This window comes from Cryptomeria japonica, chromosome 1, assembly GCF_030272615.1.
Source record: "Cryptomeria japonica chromosome 1, Sugi_1.0, whole genome shotgun sequence".
Lineage (NCBI taxonomy): Eukaryota > Viridiplantae > Streptophyta > Pinopsida > Cupressales > Cupressaceae > Cryptomeria > Cryptomeria japonica.
This window is the reverse complement of record NC_081405.1, coordinates 386892050-386909939: the sequence shown is the minus strand read 5'-3', so window position 1 is coordinate 386909939 and position 17890 is coordinate 386892050. Positions and strand designations below refer to the sequence as shown.

At 36.3% G+C, this 17890-nt stretch overlaps 1 protein-coding gene across 1 annotated transcript in view; it reads left to right on the top strand.

The window, feature by feature from the left end:
- The first annotated feature begins 4244 nt into the window (after window positions 1–4244).
- Window positions 4245–17890, top strand: part of LOC131070914 (uncharacterized) — a 112903-nt gene continuing 99257 nt past the window's right edge. The window contains exon 1 of the mRNA XM_058006599.2: window positions 4245–5255. Within this exon, the coding sequence (XP_057862582.2) occupies window positions 4743–5255 (513 nt within the window). The 5' untranslated portion in view covers window positions 4245–4742. The remainder of the gene's footprint in view (window positions 5256–17890) is intronic.

Sequence of the window (17890 nt, the reverse complement as noted above, 5' to 3'; positions counted from 1 at the left end):
CAAGATGGAATGCCCGGTGGTGTTGAGAGCGGTCCTGATTTAGAAAGCTAAAGAATGCGAGCAAAGCCTGCATGAGGAGGAGGGCAGCGAACTTGAGGCCGTTGATCCTGTGGAGACGGATGTTGGCTCTGTTTGAGCCTTTAGGTGATGGTTTTCTCTTCTGTTTTTATATTCTGGCACTACTAATAGGCAGTAGCTTGTAATTTTGTAATCATGGCATGATACTATTTAGGATGGTAGGAGTTTCTGTAGATAGTATAAATGTTCTATATGGCAGTTTATGGGTTTCTCGGATGTAAATCATGGTCATCAAGCCATTTTGGGGTTAGTAGGCAGTAGGAAAGCATGACATAGTTCCAAAACATATACATGTAAAAATATTTTATATTAATAGAATGGGTGCTGCCCCTCTGCAACTATTTACCTATCAAAAAAAAAAAAAAAATGATATTACTAGTATTTCTATTGATATTTTTTCTTTTAATTATTGATTAATTTTTTTAAAACAACTTTAATAATATTTAACATTAATTTTTTTTTTAATTTTTTTTATAACAACTTCAATATTATTTTAGATTTAACACCCCCATTAATGGGGATAAGAAGGCTAATCTTCCTCTCAATTCAAAGGATAACATGAAATGGAAGGAGCTTGAAGAAGGATTGATCAAGGTGAATTTTGGAAGGGGCTCAAGAGGCAACCCTAGGTTAAGTGGAGTTGAGTGTATAGCTAGAGTTCATAAGAACAAAATGCTTAGGGGAAAGTCAGAATATTTGGGGGTCACAATGAATAATGATGTAGATTTTAGAGTGACATTGTTTGGCCTTAAGAGTGGACAAGAGGTTAGAGCAACGAGAATACATCTCGAAGAGGATTCCCTCATCATAATTAATGCAATTAGACAAAATTCTATACCGAATTGGAAACTTAAAAGATGGGTGAGGCCAATTAGAGAAACTATTAGGAGGTTTGATGAGTTCAAAATAACACGTATATACTGAGAGGGGATTTGAGAAATTGATGAACTAGCAAAGAAAGAGATTGTGATGGAGAGAGGGGACAACTAAGGTGTGATTTGGCAGGGGTCGTGTTGTGTGGAGCAAGTGAGTGGGATGTCAAATGATGAGCTCATTTCTTTTCCATGCATTGTGTTAGGTGTACTTAATTTCATTGGGCACAAAGAGGTGGAATGAAATGAGTATGACATTAATTGTGGGAGGTGGTTGAATCCAATGAAGATGAAATGACATCATGGTGGTGCGAAGGTGGATGTTGTGTTGGTCATTGCATTGGCCAACATAATTAGGAGGATGAATATTTCGGGTATCACTCATGTGTATAGGTCGTTTCAATGTTTGTCATTGGATTTCGGGGGGAGGATGGTACACAATTTTATGAGATGCATCATTACGTGGGGTGGCATAAGTAAATTACTAAGGTAGTGACTTTCCTCTCTTCCTCGTTGAGTCTCAAGAATTTGGTTGGTGAATATGGATACATTTATTAGGCCCTGTTGCAGAAAGAGGCAAATTTCCTTTCTTGGGGTCATTTCAGAGAAGAGTTTGAAGTAGGTTTTTAGTTTTGGCCATGTGATGGTTATTCATGCGGTCCAAAGAATTTTGGGTGATGAGTTCCTCAAAACAGAGCACTAGTTAACACGACCATATTTTCCATGTTTGTTACAACGTTGTTAGATTTTGGAGAGGACAAGGAAATGGTGAGTGCCCAATGTAGGAAATTGATAAAAAAATGTTATTTAGGAGAACCTGAGGATGCTTTGGAGAATGTGGATGATAAGATGATGATACCCCTACTTAAGGATTATTATGTCATTCACCAATGGGGCAAGGAAGTGGCAAAATTTCTCCTCCTTGTATTAGGGGAGGAAATGGTGGTGTCAAGGTGGAATGAGGTGGTGACAAGGAATACTTTGTTCCTCAAGAAAATGCATGACTGGTTGAAGGAAGGTGGTGCTGGGTGGTTGTAGACGTATTTGGCATTAGAAGGGTTGGTCATCAATGTTGAGGATGATGGGTAGATTGCGGTAGGTGATAAGGATATGGCTTCCACTATTGGGGACGATCTACCATCAGAAGAGGAATGGCTGCTCATAATGCATGTGGCACAAAATGTCTGGTGAAAGTGAGGGTGGCGACAATGGCACGTGGTCGGCTTAGGTGTCTCCTTGGTTGTTGGACTCTTCCTAGTTTTTGTATATCATATGATGATAATACTTAGTGTAGAATTGTATGAAGATTTGGGGCATCCCAAATTTTGGCTCTATATACTGTAATGGTTTTGGGGTGTATAGGGTGGTTACAGGGACTTTGGTAGTAGATAATTGATGGTTTGAGACATTTTGATAGGCAGGTATATGGTCCCTATTATCAAATGTAATATTGTTTTTGATTATCAAGGTGAGCCCCATAAAGCTATTATTTAACGATAATTTTTTTATAGCTTTAACAATTTTAATATAGTTTATTTTTATTTTTTAGCATTTTATTGAAATACGATTTTAATTTCAAAATTTAATTTATTTAAGAATTTAACTATATTTACATTTTAATTTAATAATTCTATTTTGTTTTTTAATATTGAGCTTATCTTTTAATTAATGTTAAAATAGTTTGTAATACATAGATAGAGAGATAGAGAGAGAACTGGACAAAAGAGAGGAAGAGAGAAGGGAGAGGGAGAAGAGATAAGATGTAGAGAGATAGAAGGAGAGAAAGAAAGAAAGGGTAGAAAAAAGAGATAAGGGAGAGAGAGAAATGAATACAGGGACAAAGAAATAAAAATAGAGAGATATAATGGGAGACAAAGAGATATAGAGAGATTTATTGAGCTATCTTACTCTCTCCAACCTCTTATTCCTTCTCTCTCACTCTCTCCAACCTCTTATTCTTTCTCTCTCACTCTCTACATACCTCTCTCCCTCTCTTCTCCCCCTTCCTCTACTTATCTCTCTCCCTCTCTCCCTCCCTCTCTCCCTATATCTATCTCTATTTCTCCATCCCTCTCTCCATCTCTATTTTCTATCTCCACTCCTATTTGTTTCTCTCTGCCTCTCTATCTCCCCCCCCCATCTCTTTACATCTCAAATCTATATCTCTATCACTCCATCTCACCATCTCTCACCACACACACACACACACACACATATCTTCCTCTCCTTCTCTATCTCCCTACCTGTTTGTCTTTATCTCTCTCTCTACTTGCTCCATCTCTATATCTATTTATCTTCATCTTCCTCTCTTTCTCTATCTTCATCTCTACCTTTGTCTTCCTCTCTCCCTCTCTCCCTCTATGCATCTCTCCCTCTCTCTCCCTCACCCTTTTCTTAGACCTCTCTATATATCTTTTTGCCTCTCTATCACTATCTCTCAATATTTCTTCTTCCATCTCTTCCTTTATTTCTATTTTGTTATCACCCCATCTCTCTACACCCTATATCTCGCCCTCTCTACCTCTTTATATTATCTCTATCCTTTCATCTATTCCTCTCCCACTCTTTCATTCTCTCCCTCTCCATATAATTATTTCCTCTCTCTCCTCTCTCTCTCTCTCTCTCTCTCTGTATCCCTATCTATCCCCCCCTCTCTTCTTCTCTCCTCTCTCTCCTCTCTCTCTCTCTCTCACACACACACACACACACACACACCTTTCTATCCTATATATCCTGTCCTCTCTTCTTCTCTCACTGTTGCAAACATAACATGGGCCTATTAGTAATGGTGTTTAATTATCTTCCCAATTCAAAGGATCTATTTCAATTTTGTTTGGATCCCTTTGATTTGAAGCTATCGCTTCTCTATCGAGACCTTTGTTGTGAAAGCAACATCATTTTCTAAATAGCCAACCAATTGATTTCATATACTACACAAATGGATGCATAAAATACACAAAAAAAATCCCCTAATTGACCTTCCACACCTATTTGACATACTCATTGCACACCAAGATGCAATTGCCAATATTTATACCTTGATAATAAATTTAAATATTATTATCAATTAATAATTGTACATATATTTGTACCTATCAACAATTATTAATAATAATATCTTTAAATACTCATAAAAATTATTAAGGCAGGACACATTCGTTCGCTTGGAATGGCGCACCCGTTCACTAGCATCACTGGTTTATTACCTTGGGTGGTTGAAGTAGTGTTTCCATTTACTTTCACCGACGGCATCTAATACCGTGTGTTATCCCAAGCTGTGGTGTAGGCGTAGTACATGTTTGAACAAGAAAAAGGAAATAGAACTAACTAAAGCTTCTTACCGCACGGAACCCTGGCCTATCCTGTAAAATCTTTAATTAATATGGAGGGGTAACAATCGTTATTATAATAGTGCTACCGCAGACCGCCCTGGGCTACTTTTTCTTCCTTTCTTTTCTTCACCCCCTCAAGGCTTGGCTGCTCTCCTCTTTTTACGATCCCTCACATTGCGGTCCCCCTTCACTTGTAATTCCTTCAAATCAGTCCCTCCCTCCACACGAATCTTGAAATAAATTATAATCATAAATTTCTCATATAGATTTTTGATCCTCAAGGGCGCGACCTAGATCCAGGCCAAACGTCCAAATGAGAAGCAGCTGAGATTAAATCTCACGGAATATTTGACGATCAGATGTGTCGATCGATCCGCTTGCAGAAGAAGCAGACCATAGAAAAAACTCATTATTGCTGCTACAATTTTCGTGGGTTTGATTGATGAAAAAATAACAAAAGATGACAGAGAATGAGGCGCCGTTGTTTCTCCATTTGCGCAGAGAGCCGTTTGAGTATGGGCTGCTGCCACTGCCGCACCTCATGTTCGCTGATGGCACTGTCACGTTAAAAACCCTCAGAGAAAAGCTTGTGCAAAATTCGTTTACTTATGCTGTAAATAATAACGAGGAGGGGTTTGGAGACGGTTTCAGATCCTTGGAGAGGCGCGTCAATGCGAGCGCCATAGCGGAGAGCCTACAGCTCTCGGAGGACCACGCCAGGGTTATCATGAATACATTGGCTTTGCTTTTGCCTGATTACGGTGATGGAGGACGCGTGGATCCCTTTGTTAGGGCTTCCTCTGCTGATATGGACTCCGTTGGTGCCGACGTCGATGATTTGCTTTTGTTCTTGTACATTCAGACTTATAAGAAATTAGTCCCGCGGCCTCATAAGGATGCGGCGTCTGTTGCTGATGTTTGGCCTTCTACCTCCGCGTTTGACGGATTGTTGGCAACTCTTACTCCACTTCAAGTAAGAACGTTATCCTTATTTTCTTTCATATATCTGTGCACAATTCATAATTCACGATTATATCGAGCTTTCTTTTCGTGTGGGGTGCACAACACACACTACTGTACTTGTATTCCTTTTCTTGGATGCGGCTAAAACCAGAAAATAATAATATATGCATTAATCGGATAGGCACTTTCACTTTCCACTCCTCTCTATCCGTCTGAGTGGCTAAGGGACCGTAGAAGCCATAGTGATTTTCATTCCAGCTGTTGAGAATGTATGAAAACCAGAGCACCTGGGAAGCCCATAATGGAAATTGACAAAAATTGACTCGAAGCTACGTGGTTGAGATAAATTGTTGTCACATAATTTGTCTCAGAGTGTCAAATGATTTGTTGAGATAGGCGGAGTCTAATCATAATACTCATTTGGCTTTAAAAAAGGAACATAATATGACATCCAATTGACTTGTCTATGTTCACTTTTTTCAAGTGAAACGCCGAGGTTTGTACTCTAACATGACACGTGTGTTGGGGCCCTCGTCTTTTGGGGATGAAGGACGAATACAACATGTCACTAGGCATCTTGGGGATGCTTTTCCGTAGTTTATAACATCCTTTGGCTGTTCATGACGTCTTGTAAATTTGCATTCAAGAGGATACACATTGTTCCCTGGGGAAGAAATAGCCCTGTTATAATTCTCAGGGATGTTCAAATGCCCCTAGCATGCTTCAGTGGATGTCAGCACATTATAAAAACGATAAGTGCTCAAAAATTAAGGTTCTCTGGTCCTTCTATTCCTCCCAAATCTCTAAACCTTTTTAATAAATATATACACTTACTTTCTTTGGTATTTTGGAGTTGGAAAAATAAAGAAGCTACTGGAGGAGAGATATTATTTGTAACGATATTTTTGAGAAGATTCAAAGATGCAAGGTGAGTATATGTTTTCATCGTTCCTTAGTCTTTATAGTCTACACATGTTTGTATTTTGAACTTAATTACATTTTTATATAGTAAGAGTGTGGCAAGGAGAAGGCCTATATGTCAATTAGTCAAATGGAGGAAATGGAAAGTAGGAGTGGGGAGGGTAGAAGTTCAGCTGTAATTTGCATTAAAAATCTCCTTTTAATGCCTTAACCATTATCCAAAATTCTTGTAGCGAGGAAATTTAAACCAACTAAACTCTCGTTTCAATCTTTGAATATTTTAGACAAGGATACACAGTGGTAATGCCATGTTTGTAATACTGATATAAAACAGAGTCTCTGGGGTATGCGTTCAGCTCTTAGACAAACCTGGACCAGAAATGAGGTATTGTTAATCGTGATAAAATAACCTTCGATGAGAGGCTGAATTTCTAGATTGTCTTTAGATGCTGTTGCTAAATTAAAAGCCTTTTCAGTGCCTTCTAGCAAGCTGTGTGTGTAATCTCTGATCCTCATGCTTTGGTAGGGGCTAACATGCAAGAAATAAAATAGATTAATGTGCAGAGCAAAGAGGGATTCTTCCAAAGCTCAAGGAAAATCACATGTACAAGCATATTTATAATGCTCAGGCTCATTAGAGGAAGGAGCCACAGCATTTCACATGAGTGAATTGCTGAAACCAAACATGCTTTAAGAGGGAATACATCCCTGTGTGCACCTATAAGTTTCAACAATTAATGGAATAAAAAATGCTACCTTTATCATTGATTTTTCACTCTGTGCTGGTTTTTCTCCTTGGAAACCCAGTGGCTTTTTCGTCTGTGAAGTTGTTCTGTATTTTACCTTTCCATATTCTGCTGTATAAGAGGAGGAATTTGAAGGATGTTATAGAGGAGGGTGGGCTCTCCAATAAGGTGCAGATGTTGATGCAATAAATGCGTGTTGATCAACAGGATTGATGCTTTAGATAAACTGCTGACTTGTATTTTAGGTCTTGTATGTTTGCATGCGTTGAACAATATTGTGAGGGAGGTTTGGCAAGATTGATTAGGTTAAGCAGGGAATTCTGGATGTGAGACATGTGCTGATACTTACTTGGAGCTACACCTCTTTGACACTTTTCAGGTCATTTTGGAGGGAGGTGTTTTTCAAACTTATGCAGACGAAATACATTGTCTTTTACTTCGTTTGGGAGAGAATGATTGAGGTGCATGAGCCTGTGCAGTCTATGGTAGCGTGTAATGAATGGGCCAGGTATTTATTGCAGGAAGGAATTTCTTTACCTATAGAGATTAGATAAATTATCTAATTAATATTTTGGAGAGAATGATCAAGATACTTGAGATTTTGTAGTCTATGGTTGTTTGTAGTGAGTGGATGAAGGTGGTGGAGGCCAAGGCAAATGAGGGGAAGAAAATAAAGCCAATTTTTTTAGGTGATGACTGGTGGTTAAATGTCAAGCATATATATAGTGTCCTCTAGAGGACATGCTCTAGAGTTTTTATTATTTATTGTGCTGGCACAGGCTCTCCTAATCTTGGATAGAGTTGTGAGACATTTGATTGTTTTTGAATATGAGAGGGATTGCAAACTAGCATTCTACGAGGAGGGTATCTTTGGCTCATTGTTCAATGTATGTAAGATAGGACGAAACACACGATTCATGATGAGAGTGACAGTGCTGACAATGAGGCACTCAGTGTGTCACATGGAAGCAGATAATCTTGAATGAAATGATTGCTGCTTTGTACTTAATGCTCTGCATTTTATTGTTTTTGATACCTATGAACATTGACAGTGTTAGCTTATTTGTTGATGTTTATGTTTGTGATTATCATTATGGTTAATTCAGAGTTAGACATTCATTTGAATGAATTCTAAAATTCTATGGTTCATTTCATAGATTGCTGAAGTCTTTTCAGTTTTGAGTCTTTTGACTTTATTTTTTTTATTCTTTAGAATGTTAATGGTGCAAAATCTGTTTTTGCCTTTTTTTTGTTTGAAAATCTATTATATTTCTCAATTTGATCTCTCCTATTGCCCTAAAACTTGATCTGCTATCCTGGATGCACGTCTACCTATATCCTCACTGCCTCAGAGATTTCTGGAATATAGATTTTCCTGTGCACAGCACAGCACAGAGTAGACATTGGTTTCAGAGCTAACAAAATTGAATTTTCATAGAATGACTGTTTTTTTTTTGTTTTAAACTTTAAAGTAAAGAAAAAAACTTTTTGGTTTTGGTACTTCTCATACAAAACGATTATCATATACTTGTTATGATGAGCCCAAAATTTGCCCAGAAATAATAAGACACGAATAAAGCTATTTCAGAATAGCTATTTTAGGGAAAACAGAAGTAGGAAGCTTACTTAAGCATAAAGCAATTTTAGCTTAATTTTTGAGGGGGAGTCCGTGCACTTGCTTGAAGATTGGTTGTCTTCAAATTTGGGAGTGGCTAACCTATGAGCTTGGTCTGTTCTGTTTATTGGTTGTAATCAAAACAAAGCTATACTGCTTGTTCGTATTAAAAAGTTTAATAAATACTTCCTAAATTTTTTTCCTTTCATGCCTCAGAAATTTAATATATGAAATTTTATAATCAATTTTTTCCTTTATTGTTTAAATTCAATACAGCTTTTTTAGGCCCATAGCAATGATATTACAGTGGTGATTCTGGTATCCTGTGTTGTGAATTATTGTCTGGCAGTGGCTAACCAATGAGGTTGGGCTGTTCTGTATATTGGTCATAATCAGAAGAGAGTTATATTGCTTGTTCCTAGTAAATAGTTTAATTCTTCCTGAGATCTTGATTTAATGCAGAAAACTCTTCAAATTCGGTCTCAGGAAGAATTTTGAGAATTCCAAAAAAGTTTCCCATCTTCAAGTTTCTATCTGTCTCAAGCTTTCCTGCCTTATAAACTCGGGGTTATGAATGCTTTCAGGAACTTGGGACTAGGAACATTTTTAGGATATTCTGATTTTGTTTCCTAGGTCCGAATTTCAGTCCAAATTGGATTCTTCCAAACAAAATTCAGGGCAAGGAACAATTAGGAATCCTGACAAACTCGGCTTTGGAAGACAAAATGGAAAAAACTGATCTCAAACTTGGTGCCAGGAGAACTTTTAGGATTAAGGTTTGCTCCCATTTTGAGTGCTAACAACAAATTTGGGATAAAAACTTAAGTTTGAGTGCAAAGCTCGGTGTTAGGAGAGATTTTAGGAATAAAGCTTATTCCTTTTTTGAATGCAAATACTGAATTTTGGGGTGTTTTGGTTGAAAGTTCGGTGCTAAGAAGATTTTCAGGATTAAGACTTATTCCCTGTTCTAATGCAAAATCCGAGTTTGAGATTCCTTATTCCAAAATTTATCTCCAAGTCCAAGGTGGCCAATACTTTAGGCTTTTTGACTTTGTATTCTTGTCCATCCTTGGATCAATTTTGGTCTTTGAATTCCTCTTCTCCCTTCTTATTCTTCATTTGATTCAAATGTTGCTAAAAGACCTTTAGATTTGAGGGGGCATGTCATTGGTTACCTAGTTGGCTAGTTCATTCCACAATAGGTTGGGGTTTGACCTAGGTTTGGACTTGAATCCATGATTCCTTCCTCATGCATTCATACATTTCTAAGCTCTCAAGTTCTATGTTAGAGGCCTGTTTTGGGTTACATTTAAACTCTTAAATTTGTACTTCATCTCTGCATTCCACTTGTTTCTAGGCTTTCATATTGAACTTTGTGCAAGGTGGCCATTCCTAGATTTAAAGAATACCTCCATGCCATAGTTGGACTACTCGCGACTCGGCTCGACTTGCCAACCCCTTGAGTAAAAAACTCGAAAAAACTCGGCGAAAAACTCGGCAACGTAAAAACAGGCTTAATTTTAATAAAAATGCATTTTTTTTGCAAAATTTAACGAGAAGATGCATCCAATGAGTCAATTAATGATAACACAAAAGAAACAAGCTGATTCTAGATATATTTAAATGCAAAGTGTCTACAAAATCGCATCCTCATGAGGAATGCTGATGGCTGGAAGCAAAATAGTAAATAGTTTTTGTAAAACCAAAAGTAAATACATCATTACAAATTACAATTACAACTTCCTCTTCCCAGCTCTAGCTAAAACTATTTACTATTCCTCTTCCTCTTCCCAGTGGAGATCTTCCCGGTTTTGAGGGTGAGAAAAAGAGGGGTAGAGAGATAGGTCTAGATCTTGGTGGAGATCTACAAACGCGCAATATTTGAAATTTCATCATTCATACTCATAGTTTCAAACTTTCAACTCTAAAATGTATAATATTAAGATTTCTTCAATGCTAATTATGTTGTTATATGGAGCCTAATCAGACTCGGAAGTTAAATTTTCCCTACTTCCATTAGCGCAGTTTCCCCCTATATTTTTTGAGGGGGGTTTGGGGGCAGCGCCCCCAAGTCGGGGTCAAGGGGCAGCGCCTCTTGCGCGCTCCCTGTCGCGATACAGGGCGGGGTCGAGGGGAGTGCCCCACAAGGCCAAAAATACTTTTATTATTTTATAAAGGCGTCGGGTGTTATAAAGTATAAGAAAGGAAAAAGACATATTGAAATGCCACTTATACTTACATGTTATATTTCATGTGTATATTCTGATGAAGAGAATGAAACTGACCTGAAGAAACAAAAATTGATAATTTTTTGACATGTTTGGGCCTCTTTTTTTAGTCCAGCCGATTTTTTTAAAGAAACTAAAAAACTCGGCGAGTTTTTGCTGCGAGTTAAAGTCATAAAAACTCGCAGAGCTCAAAAACTCGGCGAGTACTCTGCGAGTGTTCCATCTATGCTCCATACCATACATTGTGCCTCACCTCTGGTCCCTATCACACTCTTGTGATCTTTGATTTACTTTGATCTAATCTTTCTCTCCTCTACCCTCAACAGGATAGGATTACTAAAAAACTCTAGCAAAGCAAGCGAAACGAAGGGGGTCCCTGTTGGAGATGGGGTGTGTGTGTGCCTTTTTATCATCATAATCGCTGCCAATAGACACTAAAGGGTGATTATTATTGTCTACTGCTGAGGGGACAATCTCTGACACCTGCAGTCCACTTAGTATTTGCTTCAATAATTAACTTTGTTTATTTTGCAGGTTACTGATCAGGATGAATGCAGTTTTTTATATATAATTTTTTATTGAATATATTTTCTGAATTTATTTATTATTATATTTGTTTCTAATTACATTGTTATGAATCATGATAATGAATATTTACTTATTACATTTAATTTTATTGAATTCATAATCGGGGACATGACAAACACAACAGATCTCAGTTTACTAATCTTTACAAATAAGTATAAAATAAACAAAATTAGAGTTACAAGATATACAGATGAAACACATTACACAATATCTACATAGGGAAAAACCTTTTGTGTAAAACCACCCATAAAACATCATTTTATCGTAAACCACTTGTACAATGTTCTATGAATGCATAGATTCAAACTTTCACATGGCCAATGTTACCTCTTGTGCACAGCAATAGAATTCGCTATATATCTCAAAATGCATAGATTCAAACTTTCACAGGGCCAATGTTACCTCTTGTGCATAGCAATAGAATTCGCTATATATCTCAAAATGCATAGATTCAAACTTTCACATGGCCAATGTTACCTCTTGTGCATAGCAATAGAATTCGCTATATATCTCAAAATTCCCATACTTTTCAATGAGAGAGAACCTCTTTAAATATAGAAGGGGTGGCAAAATACCTAATGGGGTATTAGTTGTACCCATTTCAAACTACCATTTAACAATAATTAGTAATCTAATAGTTTATTAATTATTTAAATGGTATATGCTAAGCATGTAATATGCATAAGGTTTTATAATGTTATATTAGAGCAAAATATAAATGTTATAAGGGTATGACCTTTAATAACATTATGGTCTAACACTTCCCCATGAAGTTAAGGTGAGATTGTTCATTAGAAATCACTGCTTTAGTTGTCTTGTACAATATTTGGGGCTTGGGATACTAGTGGACTAGAGACAACATTATTACTCTCCTTTAATTTTTCTAGGTCAAGTTCTTGGGCAGTTTTCTTCTTCGAAGGATCTATATCATCTTTGAGGGAGGTTCAACGAGAATATCAATGCATTCTTTTGAAGCAAAAAGTCTCAAAACTTTAGCAGGGTTTTCTCCATGATATCAATTGCATTATCACCAATCAATTCAGAATTTGGGAATTTCACAGTCAAAATGAGCAGGGGGTAACATTTACCCAGCATCTTTCTCAATATTAACAGCTTCCTCCTTTTGAATTGGAGTTGTGGCCAGCTATAGATTTGTATGCACTACAAGGGATTTTATGGGAGGTTTTTCTTTGATGTCCATCGCTTTTGCATAAGAAGCAAGCATTAAGACCATCTAGAAGTTCCACATGACACTGCACTTCATTATTTCCAGATTGGAGGCACATGTCAGGGTTTGATGCCTCAAAGTTGACAAAGATGAGGACCCTGACATTCAAATGGGGTAAAATTGACCTAGTTTATTCATTCTGTAAAATATTGCTTAGAGTTTCAAGGGCATGGGGGATAACAACTCATACATTCTTTTTAATCTTCAGCCATTTAGGAGCTGAGTTGGCTAGGATGTTATTGGGAGTGGTGTTAGGGCTCCAAGATACGATCTTGAAAACAAACTTGTCCATATTCCAAAATTCTTTGTTTAGAAACTCTTTTTCAACATTGATATTCAGTCTCATATTCTTAAAGAAAACACTAAACAAACCATGCTATATCATTTTACAAAAAGCTACATAGATGCGCATTTTCTTATCGCTGAACACTAACTATCTAGTAATCAAAGAATTTCCTTGAAGGAAGGGAGTCTTTATCTATCACACAAAAACACAAGTCTTTTTCAATCTTTATGCTTCTTTTTTAACCACCTTAAACAATTTTTTTTTCAATCGAAATTAGTATACTGAAATTATAGGTTACAAATATAAGGTGTGTCGAGAAGATAGAACACCATCAATAGAGAAATTCAGTCAATCCAAAGCTGATCACCTAATGGATTCTAGATCTTACTGAAAGGAATCACATATAAGGCTTGCTTCTAATGGTCAGGTTGATACAAAATTAACTTATTATATAGCTTAATCTGTATTTAATCAACAAAAGTATAACATTCAAAAATATTATCCATAGAATGTTTCATTCCTAGCAGCACTTTACATTATTGCTGCATTTGTAAGAGTCAAAGCCAAAATCATCAATAGGAGGACTAGGTAAACTTTGTTGTCATCAATTACATCACAAACAACTTGTGTATCTATGATAAAATTTTAATGAACAACATTAAGCTTAGCCCGCTCATTAGAAACAATGTTATCTGAGTTTTCAAATATTTAATATGAAATTTTTTATATTTTCTTTAACAAACTGTTCATCCGTTTTCCTTCTATCTTGGGGCTAGAATTATGAAAATTTGATCTCTTTTTTGTAGACAGTTGTGATTCCTTCCTCTAACAACTTGAACAACCTGTCTTTAGGAACTTGCAATATCATTGCAACCTGCATAACAAGATGAAGAAATGTGATCCACTAAGAGACTCTGTAAGCTATTTGCATTTGGCTTGGGTTACTTTTGTCATTTCTTCTTTTCCAAATATGCCACAAAATCTCAGTGGTCAAAATCAAGCATAATTTCAAATTTGTCAAGCATCACACCAATATTATTCACATAACTAAACAATTTTTTTTGGCAAGTAAACCCTTTCTTGTTAACACAACCCAAATGTTTCCCCTAAAAGGAAGACCAAATGCTTGTAGCATAAATACAATTAAGTAAGAGATGTTTTCAAGTGTCAACCATATTACACAGACTATAGGTGTAAGACAGAAGAACAGCAGTATTTAAAATAGGCCCAACAAGAAGTTTATCCAGTAGGAAAAAAGCCGCTTTTTTAGGTTCCAAAATATTAAAGCAACAAATTTTTAATACAACAGATCATTGATCATTATCAGTGTTAAAATTCAACTTGTCATTAAAACTGGACAGTACCTCATTGGTTTTGGTCGACGTAGTGTACAATTTTTTAGCATTAAACTTGGAGAAAATAGTGCCTTTAGTCCAACAAAAGCTATCCAAAATCTTAGTATTATATTTTGAAGTGACAGGAAATTTGTCACTATTTAAGGGTTTTTGTATAATTGAAAATATTCTTTTGTGGGATTAGGAAAAGAGAAACACTTCTGAAATTCTTCACATCTTAATTGACCATTTCAAATATATCCTTCAATTCATTTACACCTTTAGATGTTTAGTATTGTGTAGAGCATCCTTGTTGTAAAGCCAAGGGTTGTTTTTCTAGGACTAAGCCCACCAAATAGATCTTTAGCTAAAGAAATAGCCATAAAGCCTAGAAAAAACATCATGTCACAGAATAAGATGTTTGAGAGCCTCCCATGCTCTTCAAATACTGCAAAAGACCCAAAAGACTCGATAGAGATTTCCCAAACAATAAGTCATGTGGATGAGGAACTTTCCAGATTCTGCCCTTTTTAGGCACAACCAAACTATAATAGAATTTTAAATTAAGATATTGCAAGGTTCATTTCTATCAAAAGCCTTATTTATCCATTTCGCAGCCAAACTAATACTTTAAGTTTATATCCTTGAAGTTGAGACCTCAAGCCCTCTTATTAAAGAGATAAGACCATCCCCAATCAACAACATGCTTTTCTTATTACCTCTGCTATTTGACCAGGGAAAATGCTTTAACATCTATTTGATTTGTTAGAGAGACAAGACCATCCCCAATTAACAACATGCCTTTCTAATTACCTCTACTATTTGACCAGAGAAAATGCAATAATGTCTTTTGCAGTTTTTCAATTTGGTAGTTACCAAAGAGCCAAGTGGATGAATAATAAATTCTGTAAGAGAGAAATTTTTGACAAACCTGCAATCCACCTGAAAGAGACAGGAGCTAGGATTTCCATTTGAGTTTTTTTATTCTCAATTTTTGTAATGTCCCCAAATTGGGATTAACCTGTTTGTGTCTAAAATTGATTCTTAACAATAACATACTAAACTAAATTCATTTGAGTCATTAATAAACTTAAGAAACCATGAACAAACACATGGATTAGTGAACAAGTCTATTATATGGAATGTTAAACATTATTACTAGCTAACAACCCCATAATCAATCATAGTTCAGCGTGTAGTGTCCAACTATGACAGCTCGCCCCTTGGCCTACAAGTGGCAGGATTGCCCCACTATAACAAGTTCCATCCCTTGGGGTTGTCTACTTATTTCAAAGGGAGCTGGTTAACTGCATCTCCCAAGCTCATTTCCTCCAACTTCACGTATATTTGAAGTTCAGAATTTGCTGAATATTCAACATTTGCAAAAAATTCTTTGAAATTCGCCAAGCGGTTCGGGTAAAAAGTTGTTGGCTGACAAAAGTGGCTAGGGCACAAAGGGGAATGTTTTATCTGCAGACGCGACACTGCGGACAGTGTATGGTTTTATTTGTGCAAGTCATGATGTTGCGAACATAGGGTTTCATCTTTGTGAAAATTGGGCAGCCCTGCATTTTGACTTTCACCAGCAACGGGCTGCAACTGTGGCACAGCTCCGATGCGGCCCTATGACTATAGCGCCCTTTCTTTACAGTTTTTTTAGGGTTTTTTCATCATTTCTTTGTATTCAACGAAAAGTTTGAAAGGTTTTTTCTTAGGTTTATTTGTTTCATTCTTTTTCATTCTAAAAAAATTAAATCCTTTTTTAAATTTGTTTTTTAATTAAATATTGACTTAAAAGTCAACAAAAAGGTTAAATATTATTTATTTATATTTAATTTTTATTAAAAAATAAAATATTTACTTATTGTAAATTTAAATTTAGGATATAAGAAATGTTTTTTTTAAGGTTTTTTTGATTCGTTCTTTTATTCCATAAAAAAATAAAAATACATTTTTAAAATTTGTATTTTTTAATTTAAACATTGACTTGGACATGAATAAAAAGTATAAATATTATTTTATTTATATTGAATTTTTGTAATATTTAACTATAATAAATTTAAATTTAGGATATATTACTTCACAAGGCGAATTTAATGCCGATTTTTTTTTTGAATTTTTTACCCTTGTTGAATTTCATCCGAATTTTATCGTTGTCAAACTCAAATTTGAATTCGAACCTTGTGACTTCGTATATATTGTTGGTGTTGGAAATAAGCCACACCTGGACCGACGATGGACTGGTTCAAGAGGGGCCAGTAGCTCAGTGGTAGAGCACTCCAGCAGCGTATGGAAGGTCCTAGGTTCGAGTCCTAGCTGGTTCATGTCTCAACATGGTATCAGAGCCAGGTTCAGGCTAGGAGCCCCAAGTACATGAGAGGTGTGGCTTAAGGGTGTTGTTGGTGTTGGAAATAAGCCACACCCGGACCGACGATGGACTGGTCCAAGAGCGGCCAGTAGCTCAGTGGTAGAGTACTCCAGCAGCGTATGGAAGGTCCTAGGTTCAAGTCTTAGCTGGTTCATGTCTCAACATATATATGATCAATTACTTGATTGATTATTTTGTTCTTATGCAGATTATTAATAGTAAATCGGTTCTATTTCACTTCCTTATTGGGTTCAGATCAGACTTTTTTTTTGCAGATTGAAATACTTATTTCTTCCTTGTTCGATCTGCTCTTATGAATACCGATGCTTATTGGATTGTTTTTCCTTCCTGCCCTTCTCCATTGTGGCCTTACATATTTGATATCTTAATGTCTCTATGAAGAGAGATGTCCTTTAGAGACTGCTGTCCCTTAAGAGGGGTCATACCCTTTCATATTGATACTCCTTCATACCCTTTCGTACTGATACTTCTTTAAGTCTGATTTCTAAAGGTAATCTCTTTAACTAATTGCTGCTTAACACATAGTCTCACTTCTGCTGTTTATCTCTGTTGCTCTTAAACATAATAGAATTGCTACTGCTAATTGATTACTGTCTTCACTACCATAATTCCGCTTATCACATCTATTTCTTAATATCTGCTATTAGCATATTTTATGTCTTTTGTCTTGGAAATGGGTCAGCCAGCATAGGGTATATAATGCCAAATACAGAAAGCAGTCGGCCCATTACTAGTGATCACAGTTAACTTTCATATCAACCAGCATTAAACAAGGAATAGATCTGTTGTGCCTTACAGGTCGGTCAATAAAAAGGAATTCTTATGAATAAGGCCATTTTCTCCATAGCTAAGTTTAATTATTTTATCCTTTTGAGGAAAATGGTAGATGAATCATGGCGGGGGCATGACAATTTTAATTTGCATCAGGTTTGATACAAAGTATTTTCTTAAAGAGAGTGACTTAACATTCTGTTCTCCTCTTCTGATGGAAGTGCAATTTTTGATGTCACTGTTGCCTCCTCTGTAATATCCCCAAATTAGGATAACCCTGTTGTGCCCAAATTGACAATTCCAATAATATAATTTATCTTTAACAATAACATTAACTTCATTTAATCATTAATTAACTTAAGAATCAATGAACAAATAAATGGGTTAGTGAACAATAGCCTAGTTCGATAGGAAAACTCGAAAGGGTGCCAGTAAACTGCTCAGCCCAACTAAGCCCAAGAGCGTGTAGCATCCAGCTATGACAACTTGCCCCTTGGCCCACAAGTGGCAAGAACATCCCACTATGACAAGTTCCATCT